The sequence below is a fragment of the Protopterus annectens genome, chromosome 4.part0 (assembly GCF_019279795.1).
Source record: "Protopterus annectens isolate FY-2018-M chromosome 4.part0, PAN1.0, whole genome shotgun sequence".
Lineage (NCBI taxonomy): Eukaryota > Metazoa > Chordata > Ceratodontiformes > Protopteridae > Protopterus > Protopterus annectens.
In genome coordinates, this window is record NC_056733.1 from 720,118,125 (window position 1) to 720,137,516 (window position 19,392).

At 34.9% G+C, this 19,392-nt stretch overlaps 1 gene segment (V, D, J or C); it reads left to right on the forward strand.

Annotated features, from left to right (window-relative positions):
- The first annotated feature begins 9,217 nt into the window (after positions 1–9,217).
- Positions 9,218–18,217, forward strand: LOC122800304. The segment is given in 3 exon segments: positions 9,218–9,296; positions 9,398–9,731; positions 18,094–18,217. Coding segments are annotated over 3 exon segments (531 nt in total).
- Positions 18,218–19,392: the final 1,175 nt, after the last annotated feature.

A 19,392-nucleotide genomic window follows, 5' to 3' on the forward strand; every position in this document is an offset into this window, starting at 1 on the left:
TACCTCTAGGTAAGATACAAAATGTAAGAGATGTAGCCCAAAAACCTGAAGATCCAATCGGAAAACCTGTAAATCCAATGGGAAAAATCGAAGCTGGTTGGAAGAACCATCATTCCGTGAAAGATAAAGAAAAATTGACTCATATGGACTTGAGTGACTGTGTTATATCCTGGGCTGGAATATTTCCAGCATATGGAGCAGTCAAATTGATCTGGGAGTTGAGAAAACTGTCGAAGCTTCTCGAAGTAATGAGTAACGCAACTTTTTCTGCTCTCGAACTAGTTACTGATGAACTGAATGCAATGAGAACTGTTGTGCTACAAAATCGAATGGCTCTTGATTAATGATCACCTAGAGGTAATACAGCAGGTATCGGCCATGACTGAACCAGGCCCAAACCCACTGACGAACTTTTTCCAGAGTCTGTTTGGTGGGTGGGGTTCTATCCTAATGAATATTTTGATTGCTATTTGTGTTGGTCTGCTCCTATTAGGAGCATGTGTCTGTTGTGGGATCCCCTGTATGAAAAGATTAGTCAAAGATTTTGTTGATATATCTGTAACTGAAACTTTGTACCAAGACATTGAATTGTTTATGTTTCTGAATAGAATAAAAAGTAATAAAAGGGAGGAAAATGTTAGAAAAATATGTATTTGAACATGTATAAAGTGCTAGTTTAAAAGCAAATAGTATATAATGCATTTTATTCTATTTACAATATGGCATTAAGAATGATTTTACATGTAATTGCTTGAAGCTTTGGAGCTGCAGCGTATTTGAACTCTGACCCTGGCAGTAGCCAGCTCAGCAAGCTTATGTTTTTCACTAATGATTATCTGCTGGGTCAGGAAATTAAATGTATAAAGCATTGAATATTCTTATTCCTTCCTCTGAGATAATTGACCTTATGAATGTTATCAGAGATAAGACACAGCTGCTAAAGTAAAGTTGCAAGAAGAACAAAGAAGTATTTACAAAACTGAACCAACTATTGTATTCGAGCAGGCCTGAGACCTTGAAAGAGTAACATTTACAGAAAGACATTATAACGAACCAGGTGCTTTGCAAGGCTGTATTATTCCCATGGGAAAACTTTTAAAATGTATAACATCAGCTTTTTCTTATGAATAGAATATTGTAGACCATAGTGATGTAGGTGCCCTGTGACTAACCACGTCAGTAAGGTGGGCACAGCTTGAATGTAAGACTATATAAAATTGTGTATTTCCTGCATCATGTCAGACAAAACTCTGTACTTGTATGGTTTTTTGCCTCCTGGTGTACACTAGTAAACTTTTGCATCTGAGCCTCCTGTGTTGTTATCATTTGTTTTTATTTAACAGATATGAACTACATAGATTATTGTATTGTTTACACTTACAGTATTTAATTAGAATACAACAGACATGTTTCAATATTCTTCCTGTATTTAAATATTAAGGTGGTTGTGTTATTACGGATAAGTTCATAAAGGATTCTATGTTACATGACAGCTTATTCTATTTACATTTATGTATTTATACTGAATTCTTAGCTAGATAGGTTTTGATTTTATGTAACATAGTAATTTATGAGCTGTATCGTTTTAGACTAGACATTAGGAAATATGATTTAATATGTTATGATACAAGTTTAAGAACAATTTTCTTAAAATTAGATAAGTACAATATACATGGAAATGGTTGTTTTTTCTCATATTACAAAAAGTTGTAACATAATTTTTCAGTTATCCCAAAGATGCTTATGAAAATGGAATTCTTAGGTAAACTTAGAACATAATTTGATATAGAGATAAAAGAGAACAGAAATATTTGTTTATAAAATATATTTCTCTTATACAATTCCAGAAACAAGTAATGTAATATTAAATTGATGATATTACAATAGATTTGAAATACAATGAAAAGCTGGAAAATATTAAGAAAAAAGAATTCTTAAAATAACATTCTTTTAAATAATATTATTTAAAAATGTAACACATAACTTCCTTGTTATAATTATTTCTACTTATTCATTTACAATGTTTAAACAAATAAGAGTTTTATCATTTTCTTAATATTATATATATTAGTACTCTATGTATAGAAAGGATTAAATTTTAGGGTAGTTGATATAATTCAATCATTTTAACTGTCACATAGTAATATTTATTCATCCTGTAGAGTTAATTGGTTACAGTTTGTTGGGACAATAAAATATTAGGTAGTAGCATTGGAGAATAATAGTCTTGAGCACTAAGGATAATAGAGGGTGGAACTGATGAGTCACTCATCAATCCAGGAACTAGATGTGTCATGGGTAGTTTTCTATATAGTTATGTCTTCATTTTCTCTGAACATTACTTGTTAATTAAGTCCAAAATAGTATACAGTAATCAAAAGCATATCTTATTCAATGTCTGGGTTTAAATGTCTATCTTTGAACGTAAATGGTCTTAATAACCCTACTAAAAGAGGAAGATTAGTTAAATACCTAACATCTAATAAAGCTGACTTTTTTTTGCAAGAAACACACATTTTCCAGAAAGACTTAGAAAAAAATGTCTTTTAACCAATATAATATTCTAGCTAAATCTCATTTCCAAACCAAGAGAAGAGGATCCATGATTTTGTGGAAAAAATCTTTACCATCACCTAAAATAATCGACAGTTACTCAGATAAAAATGGTATGCTATGTTTAGTAATATTGTAATTAAATAAAAAATATCTTACATTAGCGAATGTGTATTGGTTACCTGGTATTGGTGCTAAATCGGCATATAAATACCTGGAAGTAATATTAGCAAAATCCGAAGGAGATATCATCATGGCAGGTGATTTTAATTGTATTTTATCAACTAAAGATACCACTAAAGATAGAAATGTTAAGATACTTGCTCCAGCTAAAACATTGGCTAGTTTTGTTTTGTTATACAACATAAAAGATATATTCATGATCAAAGAACAGAGATCTCTTAATTTTACACACTTTTCTTATAGATATGGTACTCAGACAGCTATTGATAAAGTGTTTATATCTGATAACCTATTGCCTATGACTCAAGATGTCTTAATTACTTCCTGCCCTCTGTCTGACCATAATGCCATAATGTTTACAATTAATATTAAACCAAATAATCTTATTCATTAGCAGAGACTGCCAGCTTATATTATTAAGCTAAAAGGATTTAAAGAATGGTATATAAAGGAAGTAAATTATTTTCTTGAACTTAAAAATAACAATAATACAAATAAAGTGTTTATTTGGGACTCTTTAAAATCTTATATATACGGGAAAATAAAAACCTGGTATTTACATAAGAGAAAAGAATGGGACAAATAATTATCCAACTTACAAATGAAAATCGACACTTAAAAAAATACACCCCAAAAAATAGGTTTGAATCTGGAATTAAAACAACTAAATCTTGACTACTTAGAAATTCTTAATCATAAAGTAACAATCAATTTAGAAAGATTAAAATTACAATCATACTCTTCTAATCCAAAACATTTGCACAGATTAACAGCTAAAACTAAAAGTTTGAGTAAGAATAAACACATAGCAGAAATAGTAGACACATCTAAACACAATTCAAAACCTTCTTCAGATCTAAAAGATATCTTAGAGATTTTTCGCTCATATCATGAATCTATGAATAAAACAGATCTAAACTTTACTAGTAATAGTTCAAAAATAGAATTTCTAAAAAATATTAATAACAAAATGTCTAAAGAACAAAATAACAGATTACTTAAACCAATATCATTAACAGAAGTGAAAGACAGAATACAAAATCTTAAAAATAATAAAGCCCCAGGTCTTGGTGGCATAATAGGTGAAATATATAACATTTCCAGATAATGCTTTGAAAATTTTAATGACAGCACTTGAGGAATTTCAAACAAGTGATAAAATTTTTCCCTCATGGAAATATTCGTTAATCTCTCCCATTCTAAAGCAAGATAAAGACCCTAAACTTGTTTCCTCATATCCTCCTATTTCTCTATTAAACATAGATTATAAAATATTTACTTATATTTTAGCTAATAGATTAAATCAAATGATGCCAACCTTAATAGACAATGATCAGACATGTTTCATTTGGAACAGAAAGGTCCAGGATAATATTATTAGACTTTTAACATTAATAGATTTTGCAAATAATAACAAAAAAAGAACTAGCAGTTATTAGTTTAGATCTAGATAAGGCATTTGATTCTATTAACTGGTCATATTTGTTAATGGTATTAAAAGAATACAATTTCTCCTCTGATATCTTAAATTTATTAAAGAAATTATATGAAAATTCTATAGCCTATATTAAAATTGGCACTTTTTTATCTGGCCCACTCAAATTTCTAAAAGGCACTAGACAAGGTTGCCCACTACCTCCTCTATTATTTACACTATCAATAGAACCACTCACTAATTTTATAAGAAACAACGTAAATATAAAAAGTTTTGATGTTGATAAGAACTATTCTTCTAAAATTTTACTCTTTGCAGATGACATCATATTAACAATTGGAAATATTGATTCTTCTATTGATTATATTATTAGATCATTAAAATTCTTTGAGGAAGTTTCAAACCTTAAATTTAACCAAAACAAAACAGAAACAATTCTTATTAATAAAAAATTAAACAACATTTTATCTAATCACAACAATTTTAATTGGACTAATGATAAATTGAAGTATCTAGAGATTTATATTCACCCTAAATGGAAAGACACTATAAATATTAATTATAACATTTTGTTAAATACAATTACAGATCACACTAATAGATGGAATAACATGTTCATTACTATGGAAGAAAGATTATCCCTGATAAAAATGATTTTATTACCCAAAATTATTTTTATCCTTCAAGCACTATTGGCTCCTCCGTCTAGGAAGCAACTAAAACACATAAACACTCTGTTAATTTAATTCTTATGGTACCCCCAAAAACCAAGGATTAAATACGATTGGCATTATAAAAACTAGACTGAAGGAGGAATTGCTTTTCCAAACATTGTGCTTTATATTGAAACCATTATTCTTAATATAAAGTTTGTGGTTAAGTCCAAAATACCATTCTAATTGGAAACATCTACATAAAACAATAATATTCTATTATATTCCAGCAACTGATTATTGCCCATAAAACCCTTCATCATCCATTTAATACACCAATTATCATGATTCTAATCAGCCCATCTAAAAATCCTCACAAGCCTACGCTCAGCAAATAAACTACTGGTATCTAGACAAAAGCCCACCAATAAAGCAGGAGATTCCCTTTTCTCTAACACTGTGGGAAAAAGATGGAACCTTCTATCTGTTGAACTCACATCTCTTTTGTCAACTGCACTATTCAAAAAGAAACTCAAATTATACCTTACAACCCACTGGCTATGTTCTTATACTAACCCTGAATAAGATCTCTCTTCCTGTCATCCTAGATTATAGCACCAATTTAATACTCACTCTATAGCCACTTCAAAAAAGACTACCTTTTTAGTTAGACTTTTTATACCATTGAAAGACTGTATTGTTATTTTACTGCCTTATAGCTAAGTCACTGCCCTTAACTAATTCTCCAGTCTTGTATATATCTATTCTATTTTCCTGTACCTTATTTATAACTTTCTCTTGTGAATCTCCTACATCCTTCTGAATACTCTTTTCTTCTACTATTTGTTGGTCAACTACACAGACAAAAAAAAAAAAAAAAAAAAAGGGGGATTTTCTATTTTTTTTTTGCTGTTTTTCTATCATGAATGCTAAGTTACCATGTAACACCTATTGTGTCTGACAAGTGAACTGTAACCGAAGTTGTAATATTTTGTTTGTTCTTATTTTTATGTGGAGCTTTTCTCCCTGGGCCTCTACTGAAAATGGACATATATCCAGTTAGACTAGCCCGGTCAACAAATGTAAAATAAAATAAATAAATAAATATTCAGTAATATCAATATCTTTATCAAAAGTATAGATTGTTCTGAAAATATTAAGCTTTTTATAGTAATTAAAGAATTATTTTATAACAATAAACACAAAAATTCAAATTTTATTCCTATAATCAGGTATATCTTGCAAAATTTAAAAAAATAACAAATAAGAATCTTTTGAATAATAATTTATCAATTTTATTCTTTCCAATAATCGTAACTAATGGATGTTTGGTTTCCTTTAATATGGTGACAATAAAAACTATGGAAGAAAATGGGTTAATATTTTGGCATCAGTTTCTAGGTAATAATAATATTCATGACATTACTTATCTTTTAGCCAGGTATAATATCTCCCAAAATAATTGGATAAATTTACAAACCTTTAGAGAATATATTTTAATGGAATCTAAAAGATATCATTTTTCTGGTATAACAAACCTTTCCAAAACACTATCTATCCTATTTGAATTCACTAATATAGGTTATAACAATGGTATTTCATTGTCAATATTTTATAACATTCTTAGATCAGATTTATTAATATTGGAAGACAATTTATGGAAATATATGATCAACTTCAATAACTCACAAATTCATAACAATGATAAAAATTTAATTCTTAAATCTGTATATTATACATATTCTTCTCCATATTGGAAAATTTTTAAATGGAAATTTATCCATAGAAGTTTTTTACACCACAAAAAGTCACTAGAATAAACAAGATAGATACTAAAAGATATTGGAGATGTGAAGAGATAATAGATGCTGATTGGGCACATATGTTTCTAGAAATGCAGAACAATAACAACATTTTGGATGGAGTTTAAAAGCGTTATTAAAGCTTTATGGTCAGACAGATGTGAGATCTCTAATTCTATGATACTCTTTAACGCACCAATGCCAAGGTATGTTCCACTGAATCAAATGAATCTTCTTTGGACTCTACTTGCTATAGCTAAAAAAATTATCATTAGAAATTGGAAATGTAAAAATAACCCCTCATTTAATGAATTTATATCTCATGCTAAGATTACTTGTAGTAGGGAATTAAAAACAACTATGTTGCACTCCCCAAATTTGACTCACAAACAAATTGCCTGGATAAAGCTTAAAAAAGTATTAGACAAAATGTAATACTTTTGAAGATTTGGTAACTATTTTGGACTTTGTATATAGTTTGCATTAAAATATTGTGTTACATTGTTTTTAGAACTGCATGTAATTATTTATACTATTAAAAATCAATAAAAATAAAAAAAAAAGAAAACTACATTTACTGATAACCATGAAGCCCTATGAACGTACTTAAGCTTACTATGTACTAAGGTATTTTGAATTTATGAACTGGAGAGTTCTGAGAGGGTGTACAGAGCCTGACTCACACTACAACTACATTGGAAAGTCATTCCTGAAAAATCAGTTACCTGCTGCTGGATTGACTGCAGCACACAGGGGAAACAAACACCACTATTTTCGTATATCTATGTGTGCTTGGAGCTTGGATCCCTTCTGATATCTAATTAGTAGATACATGAATGACTTAATTAATTATAAGCCTCCTTCTCTCTCCACATTCCTTACCAATTCAATCAAATAAAAATGTAACAGAGGTCTTAAAAAAAATCAGAAAATAATGTATCCCATTTAATATCTGGGAACAAGGGGAAGAACATTGAAATTGGAGGCAGAGGCCTGAATATGATAGTTTATTAAAAAAAGAACAAAATTCTCATCAGGAAGTCAGTTAACATAAAAGAAAACATAGATAATTAGTACTAAAATGTGGTGATAAAACATTTGTGAGCAACACTGAGTTAGAGATTACTTGAGACGAGATAAAAAAGAAAGATGATCTGTACAGGATATACAGCAAAATTAAAGGTTATGTGTTAACACAGTCTAAAGAGACAGAATGCATGGGCCATAACTCTCAACTGTTCAAAATTTTGTAAAATGTGAAGATTTTTGCCTCACATATTCTGTCTGTCAGAAAACTTGTGGTTTTCTGACAAATCATTGAGGACTGAAGTCATTAAATTATGACAGACATTTGTTTCAGACTTCGTTATCCTTCAGAAATTGCTTACTAATGCAAAACCTGTTACTCTTGCAACTAAGTTGAAAAAAGCAGTATTTAAAATCTGTCCCTGATTTTGGGCCATTGACCCCTTTCATTATTTTTGGCTTTGTCAGAATTATTGTCTGAAGAGATAGAGCGGTATAATATAGAGAGCCATTTAATATAAAAGGATAGGGATTCTGTAAGGAAGTCTGTGTGTAACAGAGCTTGTCTCTGGGTTGTAAGCTATGTAACAATAAGAACCAGAGAGCATTCCTCAGGAACTCTGTTATATCATAGCCACCAGAAGAAAGGCTAGTTGTGTTACTTGGTGGAGATGAAAGTGCTCAAATATTCCTTGCGTTTATTTGTCTTGCACTCATTCTGCAAGTGTATGATTAATAAATTAATTGTCTATTGTTTTTGTTGTTTGTGACCTAAAATAATAGAGAGAAGTGATTATTTTCAAACATTACAAACAAATTAGGTCTGGTTATAGGCAGTAGTTAAATGGAGGTGCTCGATTTCAGATATACAGATTCAAGATAAATCTTATTTGTAGCAAAGTGCTAAGTTTTAAGTTCCGTTATAAGAACGCCAGCATCTTTGCACATTGTTGTGAATGGTATAAGGTAGAACCATTCATTTAAGAGGTAATCAAATAATTTTTTTGTGTCCCTGTGTGTGGATCATAGTTTGGAACAAACCAACCTCTAACTAGCATACTTGAATGATTTTCCTTCTATCATGAGCCGTTCCATTTCTGCTATGTCATCCTCACAGCAGAAAGAAATGTGTCTGCATTAGTTAGGTCACTGGTACACCAGGAAAATGTTTAAAAAAATCTAAACAATCATACTGAAAATACATTCTACACACACCATTATAAATGTTCTGTACAAATTTTGAAATTATTTGGTCGGCTATTTCTAACTAAAGACCAAAAGAGAGTAGCAAAGCATTATTCAACAGCGCACATTCCACAAATGAATTGTTTTCTCTTTGCTAAAAAGAACAGATGTTTACAGATAAGGAACTGCCCATCATTAACTTTAAGTTAAGCGGCATTAGTTCAGACCTGACCTCTCTGAGGTTTTCTCATGGGAAACTGCATATGCTGAATTCTTTTCTATGAGCAAAGAGATGATTTGCATAAAGGTAGAGTGGTTTGACTCTAGCAGGCTTTTTAGAGGGCAGTGAAATGTGTTAATCTCATTTCCTCATAATCCAGTTAGCAATGAAAGGCTGTAAAGTCTCTGTCATGCAGTGGGTCCACATACTTATCCTGTGGGGCACAGTTTACTGGCCTTGTAAGTCTCTGTTGAATTGTTTAACTGGATTACATTGTAGCAAACTGTAACTTGTAACTTTAGCTGTTTACATTAACTTGTTTATTTTGGTTTTGCTTTAGATACTACTGCCCAGCCGACACTGACTCAGCCATCCACAATGTCAGCATCTGTGGGTCAGACACACAAACTGTCCTGTGTCCTCACCACTGGGTATGACTTTGATAGTGCTTACGCTGTGTGGCACCAGCAGAAACCTGGTAATACCCCACGGTATCTGGCACAGTGTGATAACAGTAATAACTACAAAGGCTCTGATGTCCCTGACCGATTCAAGTGTTCCCTGGAATCAGCCACTCTCAGCCATCTGACCATCTCTGGTGTCCAGGCAGATGATGAAGCTGATTATTACTGTGCATTCTGGGATAAGACCAACAACCTATACACATTGTTGCAGTGAGATGGTAAAGTGAAACAAAAACTACAGTCTTTTTCCAGGTTCATGTGTACATTCATTAAAATTATGTGTGGTAAGGGCTGTCTCTTTCACTGAAACAATTAGCAGGGCTTTGAAGTGGAATGAAATGTGTTTTATTTTGACTACCCTGCAATGCATGCACTAAAATGCTTTCTTAGGAACTACACCTTGATATTGTAGGTTTGACAGATATGCAGAATCATAAACACACAAGTATATATATATATATATATATATATATATATATATATATATATATATATATATATATATGTAGACAGATTACACAAGAGTATTAATTAAAATGTTTTTTGGATTTTAATGTATAATAAAATAAGTAAAGAATGGTTGTGTGTGGGCATCACAGAGTTGTGAGCTACTTAAGCAGACAAATTATAGAAGCAATCAGATGGTTCACTCCTTCAATATCTCTTAATCTTGCTATTGTCTTGGCCAGTGTAAAATTCTAATCTCCACATCAGTATAACGTTCATAGGGAGTTATCAGGCAGGCAGGCTAGGGAACCATTGAGGAGCCTAGTCCAGTTTCCCAAAGTACTGTCTGGTTAAGTGCTTTGTTCAAGGTCTCATAGTAATCAATAAAGACAAAATGAAAAATCCAGCAAAGCTAGAACTTCCACTGAGTGACCTCCCAAACTTCTTGTATCAGAAGCACTTGGGATATATGCAAATGAAGTTCTAGTTTTGCTGGAGTTTTTATTTTGTTTTTACTGATTGGTTTTTCAGTGACCTTCTCACTCATTGTTTTAGTAAGGTCTCATAGTAAGTAAATTAAGGATGAGGAAATTGAACCCTGTACCAGAGGAAGCCACTTGGAAACAGCTCATAGTCTTAATAATCTGTATTAACTGTCAGACAAAGCTTTTTACAGGAAAATAAAACTAAAAACAAAAATGTTACTGGCTGGCTCTGGGCATAGCATAAGAATACATAAAAGTATTGAGACATCACTGCATGCACTGCATGTATCATAGCTGAAGGGGGAAAGCAGGCATGACAGAAGTGCTTTGAATATGCACTTGAGAACAAACTGATAAACTAGACTAAATTATTTATCAAAGACAGCGCTTCAGCCTTTAGATATTTACTTCTAACATTTGCAGAATAATTCAAAACAAATCTCACAAATTTTTTGGTCACAAAGAGAAACAGCAAGAGGTACACCTCACACATCTCACTGTCAGTAACAGATAGGTTCCATTTACTTTGTCAGAATGCAGATCCTTAGTTTGCAGTATAGTCTGCATTACTTGCTCATTGTACAAAAAATTGTTGGCAATTTGCATTTCATTTTATTGTGTGTGTGTATGTGTGTGTGTGTGTGTGTGTGTGTGTGTGTGTGTGTGTCTGAATCAGTCAGCTGATAGGTTGTTAGACTTTTCACTATTCTGTTAGCATCTCGGTTGCTGCTCCTTCAGGTATTACTAACAGAAGTATGGAGTTTTCCCTTTCCCCCCTACTTTTGTGCAGTTTCAGAACTGGAATATTTAAATACTGGTTGGTATGGTGTGTAGGGGAGGCACTAACCCTTCCCCACCCCACCAGTTGAACAGACTAAGTTTCAATATATTGTTTTTGCTATAATGAAAAACTAAAACTGAATAAGAAAGTATAGACCCTATTAGAGATATTATTGTGAAAGAATTATTAAAGATAAATTATACAATATTAGATTTATATACATAGGATCATAGGCTAATGGCCTTAGGACCATGACAAGCCTAGCCAAGTTCTGAGCTTGTTTCCATGATCAGCACCTATCTCCTGGGTCCAAGAGAGACACAGGTGGAATCACCAGTGTGAATTTATGGTTACCCATCCAATCTTCCAGATTACTCTTGAAGAGGGCCAAAGAGGTGTTCTGCTTTACATGAATTTGGAGCCTGTTCCACAGGTGTGGTAGCCTCTGGGAGACAAAGCTGTCCCTCCAGCAAGTTCTATTAATGTCACATATCAGATTAAGGTCTTTACAGTGAGTAACATGTGAGCCATTGGCCTTACAGATATACAACATTTCCAATAAAGCAGAGTCAGAGATTGCCTTATACGTAAGGCAGAGATTCCCTGTGAGAAGTCTGTATGAAATGGAGTAAAGTAACAGTGATTTCAGCTGATCCACATTGGACAGATGCTGAAGACCTTGAATTCTCCTTGTGAGAAACCTTTGTGATCTCTGCAATTGGTGCAGATGCTTGGAAAGGTACTTACCAAAAGGGGCATTGTACTCAATTATTGGCCTGATGCGGCAAGAGTACAGGGAGGTTATAACTTCTTTTTTTTCTGGAGGTGATGCCCTTACTTATGAGAAGAGCATTAAAGAATGCCCTTCTTACCACTGTGGAGACATAGTGATCAAAAGTAAGGTTGTTGTCAACCTGTGGGTCCAGGTCTCTCACCACTGAGTGCGTGCTTAGGGTGTTTTTATTTATGTGGTAGCTAGCTGGAACATCATTCTTACTGAAATGATAGATGATAATACATATTCTTGCACTGAGTTTAAGGTCAAGACTTTGGCACCAATCATTTATTTGCGTAAGACCCTCTTGTTGGATGTTGACATCATTTGGGGATTCTATGACCGCTCCCTTTTTGCAGTTGTCAGAAAACTTTTTCGGCCACAGACCTTTAGTTTTTGCTTGTACTTAGGAGAAATAGATTCCAAACAGTAGAGGTCCCAGGACTGATCTCTGTGGAACACCACTGCTATGGTTTGCTGTTGGAGGTGGATTCCCCCTATTTTGACTGTATGGGTTCTATTGGTGAACTAGTTAGTGACCCACCTAACAATATAAGGGTTGATATCTAGCTGAGTGAGTTTGCCAATAATACCTGCGTGGGGAATAGTGTCAAAAGCCTTGGCCAGTCCAGTAGGCTGTATGCACAGTTTTCCCCTCATTCAGGGCTCTGGTGACTGCCTTGAAGAAGTCTACCAGGTTTAACAGGCATGATCTCCCTTTGACAAATCCAAACAGAGTAGGGTCAAGTGTTTGGAGATTACCTATCTCTTTCTTGATAAGGTCTATGATGATTCATTTCATGGTCTTTCAAATAATGCTAGTCAGGCTAATAGGTCTATAGAGTTCCTGGGGTCAGTGGAAGCACCACCTTTGTGTAAGGGGATAATGGCGGCCATTTTCCATTCAGCTAGATAAAGCCAGTGCTTAGATCATGATTGAAATGAGTACCCAATGGTGTTGCTAGTTCTTGTTGGAGCCCATGTAGGATACAGCCTGGGATATTATCAGGTCCCATGATGCTCTGTTTTTGGCCTTAGAGAGGGCAAATATGACCTGCTCTCTAGAGATACAAGTTGCGAGACAGGTGGACTGAATGTCATGTGTTATGTGTGGTGGGGACAGGGGAGCGATGTTTTCAAAGACCCTGTTGGCTTAAAGGTTTGCTATGTACGCAGGCTCAGTTTATATGGTATCATTAACTACCATTTCAGTGCAAATCTGGGTCTTACCTTTTAGGCTACAGATATAACTAAAAAATGCCTTATGGTTGTCCTTAATTGAGGACGCTAATTTGGATTCATAGTTTGCTTTGGAGGACTTCACAAGAAATCTTATTTGCTTGTTTAAGCTGTGGAGGGAGGGTTTCCAGTTTAGAGCATGCTCCTTCTTACTTTTGGACAACAATTTCTTCCTCTTGCTGTAAAGCCTGTTAATGGCAGTTGTCCATCAAGCAGGTTAGCTCTTCCTTGAAGTGCTTGTTTTGGTCCTATCAAGTATGGGTGCATCAATGCAGTTATACAGTTGTTTGTAAAAAACATTGGTGTAGGACTTAGCATAGTTGCCAGTTCCATCTGAGGGGGGAGGTGCACTGAAGCTATTTATACAACCCCTTAGAAGGATATAATCTGCTTTGGAGAAGTTTAGATCCTGCTGGAGGGGTCAGGTGTGATAGTTACTTTGAAATAGACTGATTTGTGGTCAGATCTGACAAGGGAAGACCTCACAGTGGGGCTGCTACAGCAGTCCCCATATTGGTAAGCACCAGATACAGGATGGTGGCACCCCTTGTTGGGGTGTCCACCAGCTGGTCCAGGACATTGGAGTTAATGAACTCAAGGAACCTTTGGGCAAGTGTGTTTGAGCGTGAGTAATTTAACCAGTCAATGGATAGGTAATTAAAATCACCCAGAACTACCGTGTTCGGATGTATCTTGATGGATTCCAGTAGATCCAAGTAGGTAGAGTGGGTGTCCTGATTCATGGAGGAGGTCTTGTAGCTGGCAATGACTTCAATAGGTGTCCTACCCACAATTAGTTGCACCTGAAGTGTCTCCAGGGAATCATACTGTTTTACGAATCTGGAGGTATAGTTATATTAATTACATAATACTTCAGTAATAACTGCAGAAATTAGGTTTTGATAAAATTATTTTTAAACTCATGTACTTAGTCAAGCACTTGCACACTATCTCTTTTCCTCTTTCATTTTCCATTTCCGCCTTCATGAAGGCATGTTATACAGTTACCTTGCATCATGCCTCTTAACCTCTTAGACTTCTTGACAAAGCCAAAAATAATGGGAGACAAAAATTCAAACGCAAGACAGATTTTGAATATTGTTGTTATATACTTTGCCAGAAAACAACAACAAAAAAACATTTTATGAGAAACAGGCTAAAAATATAAAACAAATGCCTGGATATTCTACAAAGTTCTGGGCAATTGAGAAGTATGGCTTACATTAAAACTAGAGGAAGCAAAGCCACTGTTTGCCTATTACCACATTTCTTCCTTAGTCCTTCTAGCAGAACAGACATACTGGAAGCTGGGAATAGTCAGGATTAGTAACGATGATTATTTTTCCCTAAGTGTGTGACTTAATCTGTATATTTGCATCCTGGAGGGAATGCTGAGTAGGGACTGAAATGGAAGGAAGAATGCTCTGCCAGTGAGGATTCAGAATTATGACATGAAACTAAAATTTCACTTTCTTGCTGTAAGTCATGTGAAATGAGCCTTAACTGATGGATTAACATAGTCGTGTGAAAAGTATTTAAATGCAGTATTTTTTAACTTTATTGATTTATTACATTTTGATGATCAGGTGATCCTAATGGCTTGCCCAAGTTCTTTTCAAAGGTGATACTAGGGGCTTTTGGAAGTGATAAATTCCTTAGAGCCACATACACACTAAAAAGTGAAAACTCAGAGGATTCAAACCTTAGATTAATGAATGCTATGCATAAATCTTGTAGGAAATCATGCAGTGTGTTGATGTGTGATGCAGACTAAAAAACACATTCCTGCATGATTCAAAAGCATAGCTCTCAAATGTCCACATTTTTACCTCATAATTTGATCTGTTCATCATACAAATTGTGTTTGTTTGACAAACCATTGGGATGATCTAAGGATGAAAGTCTCTAAATAATGACATGCATCTGAGTTTCAGAATTTATATCCCTCAGAAAATGCATACTAACACAAATCCTGCTACTCTAGTAACTTTCTAATTTTATAAGAGCAGTATATAAAATGTGTCCTTGTTTTTGGGCCTTGGTCCCCCCATTATGTCAGGCTTTGTTCAGATTGCTTGCACCAAGAGGTTGAGAGGTATGTTCATAAGAACAATGATGGAACAATACAGCTACATACATGGAGTTAAGTAGATACCCATTTGTGGTACAATGAGGCTCCACAGTATAGTCTAGATTCATGGGAGGCTATCTACCGGTCACCCACAGAAAGCAGGATCCCTGTACCCAAGGTTCAAGATATGTTGATGTGTTACTCGGTATAAATGAGCCTGATAACAACAACATAATTTCTTGGAATGGCATTCCATGGAACATGTACAATTAAGGAAGAGAAGCCAAGCCATATCCTGAAGTTACCCACACTAGGTACAAGATCACTGCCACAACCACACTCTGCCTGTCTCAACCCAATGACATTGCATTTCTTCATTATCATATAATATAATTAATTTAGCTGTTGGCACAGAGATTAAGGCTGCACGTTGAAGCTCTTACAGTGCAGGGTTTGATGCCCTCAGTCCTTGTTTACATACTGCATGACCTTGAGCAAGTCACTTAACAAGAAATTGTTCCTAGGTCACCCTTGTAAAGGGACTGTTCATCTAGCAGGCCTGCCTAGTTAAAAAACAGGTATTGTTATTAGTCCATATTTTTTATGAATCGTTGTTGGCATGGCAGTATAGCATGCAGCAGCAGGGAACAGCTACATATTATTGTAATCCTAAGACTGAATATGAATTCATCCCCATCTTTTAGCAGATTTATTTATTTATTTATTTATTGTATAGGCCCTAGGGCCAATAGCCTAGTACCTACCTATGAACCTATGAACCTATTTGAGCAATCTCTTTAAAAGCATCTTCTGGTTAGAACTTCTTTCTGTTTGTTTTAGCTTTGCCCCTTACTATGGTAATGATCTAGGATAGAGCCGTAGAAGTATGACTGCACTGCATATTGCTACCAGTGGACCTCACATTTGTCCTGTTCCTAGTTTGACTGGATTCCTCAATTCTTGTTGCCTTTGTACCACTCAGAACAAGATATTTTGCTATATTTAATCTTTTGACAGTCATATAAATAGCTCAGAAACAGGTGTCCTTGGACGTGTGTTCATCTAGAATCAATGTCAAAATGCGGCAAAGAAGTGAAAGCAACAAGTCTGCAGGAAGTCTAATGTGGATGGACATATGTTCATATCTCATCCTCCCGCACTCTTTGGAACAACATTCCCAATTCCTCTCCATATTGTTTTGTAGGTCTATGTCCACCACCGTCCCTCATTAATTCAGTGTGAGACATGGGCTTCAGAAAAGCTATATCAGTTTGTTTTTTACAAAGTGTACTAAACCAAACAGGCAGTATATGGCAGATCCATGTGATGTTCTGCTGTCCCTCTGAAACTGTGCTTGTCTCCTCCAAATAGCACAATAAATGCAAACTATTTACTTTTAACACACACAAAAAGTAAACATATCTCAATTAAGAGGTAACAAAAGAGATAAAACATAATGACAATGTTAACATGTTTCAGGGTGTTATAAACAAGGTGTCTACCAGTACTGCAGACTAAAGCAAAAGTGATTTATAGAGAAAAAATTGGAATATTCATGATCAGTATGCAGTCAGTAAAATGGGCTTGAAAACAGTATATGCACATAAAATAACACAGTAGCAGTAAGAAAAAACAAGATCCATGAAGGGCAAGAACTATGCACAATGAGGTAGACAGAAGTGGGTAAGTATATAACTGCATGAGGGAACACCTGTAAACATCACCAGAAATGAATAATAAAATGACAATTTGGCACTTGTTCTTAGTCACATACCATCTGTTGATGTTGCCATTACAATACAGGTACCTGGCAGTCTTACAGCATGTTTTTGCCTCATCATAAAAAGTTACAATCATGGATCCTGTACACAGGAGCAGTGAGATACATTTTCTCTCAGTGTAATTTCTCCAAGTCTTTTGGGTTTCTAGTGCCATGACAGGAAATCAAGGTAGGATTAGAATTCATTAAATTATTATTGCTTTAGTCTTTGATGTTAGCCAAGTGTGTTGAGTATAGATAACCTCATGTTGGATGAGTGATGTTGACTGTGTCAGGAAATTAGTGTAGCAGGTAGAAGAAGTGGACGTATAGCTCTGCAAACCAGGTTCATAACAGCTGGGACCATCCTGGCCAAACGCACTTCTCAAACACCTACTGGGTGGGGTAGAGACATCACAGGCATATCTCAGACATCTGCCCGTTACATCCTGTAGCAGTTTCTGGATTGCTTGTTAGGAGATGCAGACAAATACATAAGGTTCCAGTTCATTGGAGGAACTAATCCCCATTAAATGAGGCTTCCATACAGTTTGCCACTCACCAAGCATCCTTTGTGGTCTGGAGCACACTTGCAGGAATATGTAAACTAGCTATAGATGGTGAATATGTATAACTCAGTAGGCATGCATACTACTCAATGAACTGACAGACTGGTGTGAGCATAAAAATGCATTAGAGATGTACCTGATCATAATCCAGAGGGCAGTCATGATACCAGTGTCTGTCATTCTAGTGCCACATGCTGTGCACTGGAGTCAAGGCTGATACACCATGGATATTTATCAGGAGATGAAATATATCCATTGAAGTAATGGCTGCATCCTTCCCAGATAGCTGTACAGGAGACATACAGATATGCACAACTTTATGTTCAGAACATCATACAGTGCATCTTTGGGCACCAGAAGACACATTTCTGATGACTGTGCATTTCTGTTGGTACAGTCCAGTACATGCTCATTAAGATCTATTACATGTTTAAGATCTTCTGTAGACTTCACAACAAGACACTGGTGGACCTGGAGACAGAACCAGAATATGCCGTTGAGGAGGAAGAGAACAGAGTGAAGCCACCACCACTCCCTTCTACTCCACCACAAATGGACCTTGTGGCATGACACTGATGAGCCTAATGGATACATGATATGATTGCTGTAGATGTCATTAGATTAAGATAAGTCATGAAACCTGTAAGAAAAGATGTGGATATTAATAACCACAGTACAGTAGTCAAGTGAATGTGTATATATAGTAAGGTATGGAATAACATAGATGATTTTGATTGGGTCATGATTATAACCTGTTTATTATGTGTTCGAGACATGGTTGCCAAAGAATTGACCTCTCAAGTGAATCTTGGCATCCATGTTGAGAATGCATAATTTAAGGTTATGATCGGTGAGATTATCATAATTATTTGTAATGTATGGAGCTTTATCTGCTCTTTTGTACTACTAGTTACAGGGAAAAAGTTGAAAAGTGTTTTCCTAGCTTTCAAAGCCATAAAACACTTGGCAGGCACTGTCAGAGATGTAGTGTAACCCAGTCTGTTACATTTACACTTACCTTAATCATGCCTCTCAATTCTGTAGATTTTTTGCAAGACATCCAGATTATTGCTTCATTTTTTGTTTGCTTCTCAAAAAATATGCTGTTTCTGACAAACCACTGAGGATTGAAGTTACTAAATAATGACATACATTTGAGTTTTACAGTTCATGTCCTTCAGGAAATAGATGCTAACACATCCTGTTACTCTAACAAATAAGTTTGTTTGAGGAAGCTGAGGACGTTACCGATACAGACAGTATGCAGAAACAAATCTTTTATTTCTGACACTTGATTTGCTGGGCAGTACAGGCATATTTTACTGCCTGGCACTAGACCCAAATTTAATAACATATGCAGGGGGTGCTTAACATTTGTTAAGGTCATGTTACACTCCACTCTGGTGCTTAACTGGTTTGTCTTTTTCTGAATATTAGATTGTAATCACTGTGCTCCATGCACTACATATATAATACTATATTAGTCAGTAAGGGTTTAACGTACAGTGTTATCATTTCCCAAGCTATATACAGGTACTCCAGCTTTTATAAGAGGTGGATGATCAAGAAATTTTGCCTGCCCTTACCACACACAGATGCAAGAGTTGTAGTCCTTTGCCCTAGCTGATTGGCATAACTGAGAAGTGTGCACAGCATCACATCTAACAGGTTGGTGAGACAGTGTACCCCCAGTAGATGTGGCCAGTTATGCATGAGGTTAAGGCAATACTGTGTGTTTTGGGGTC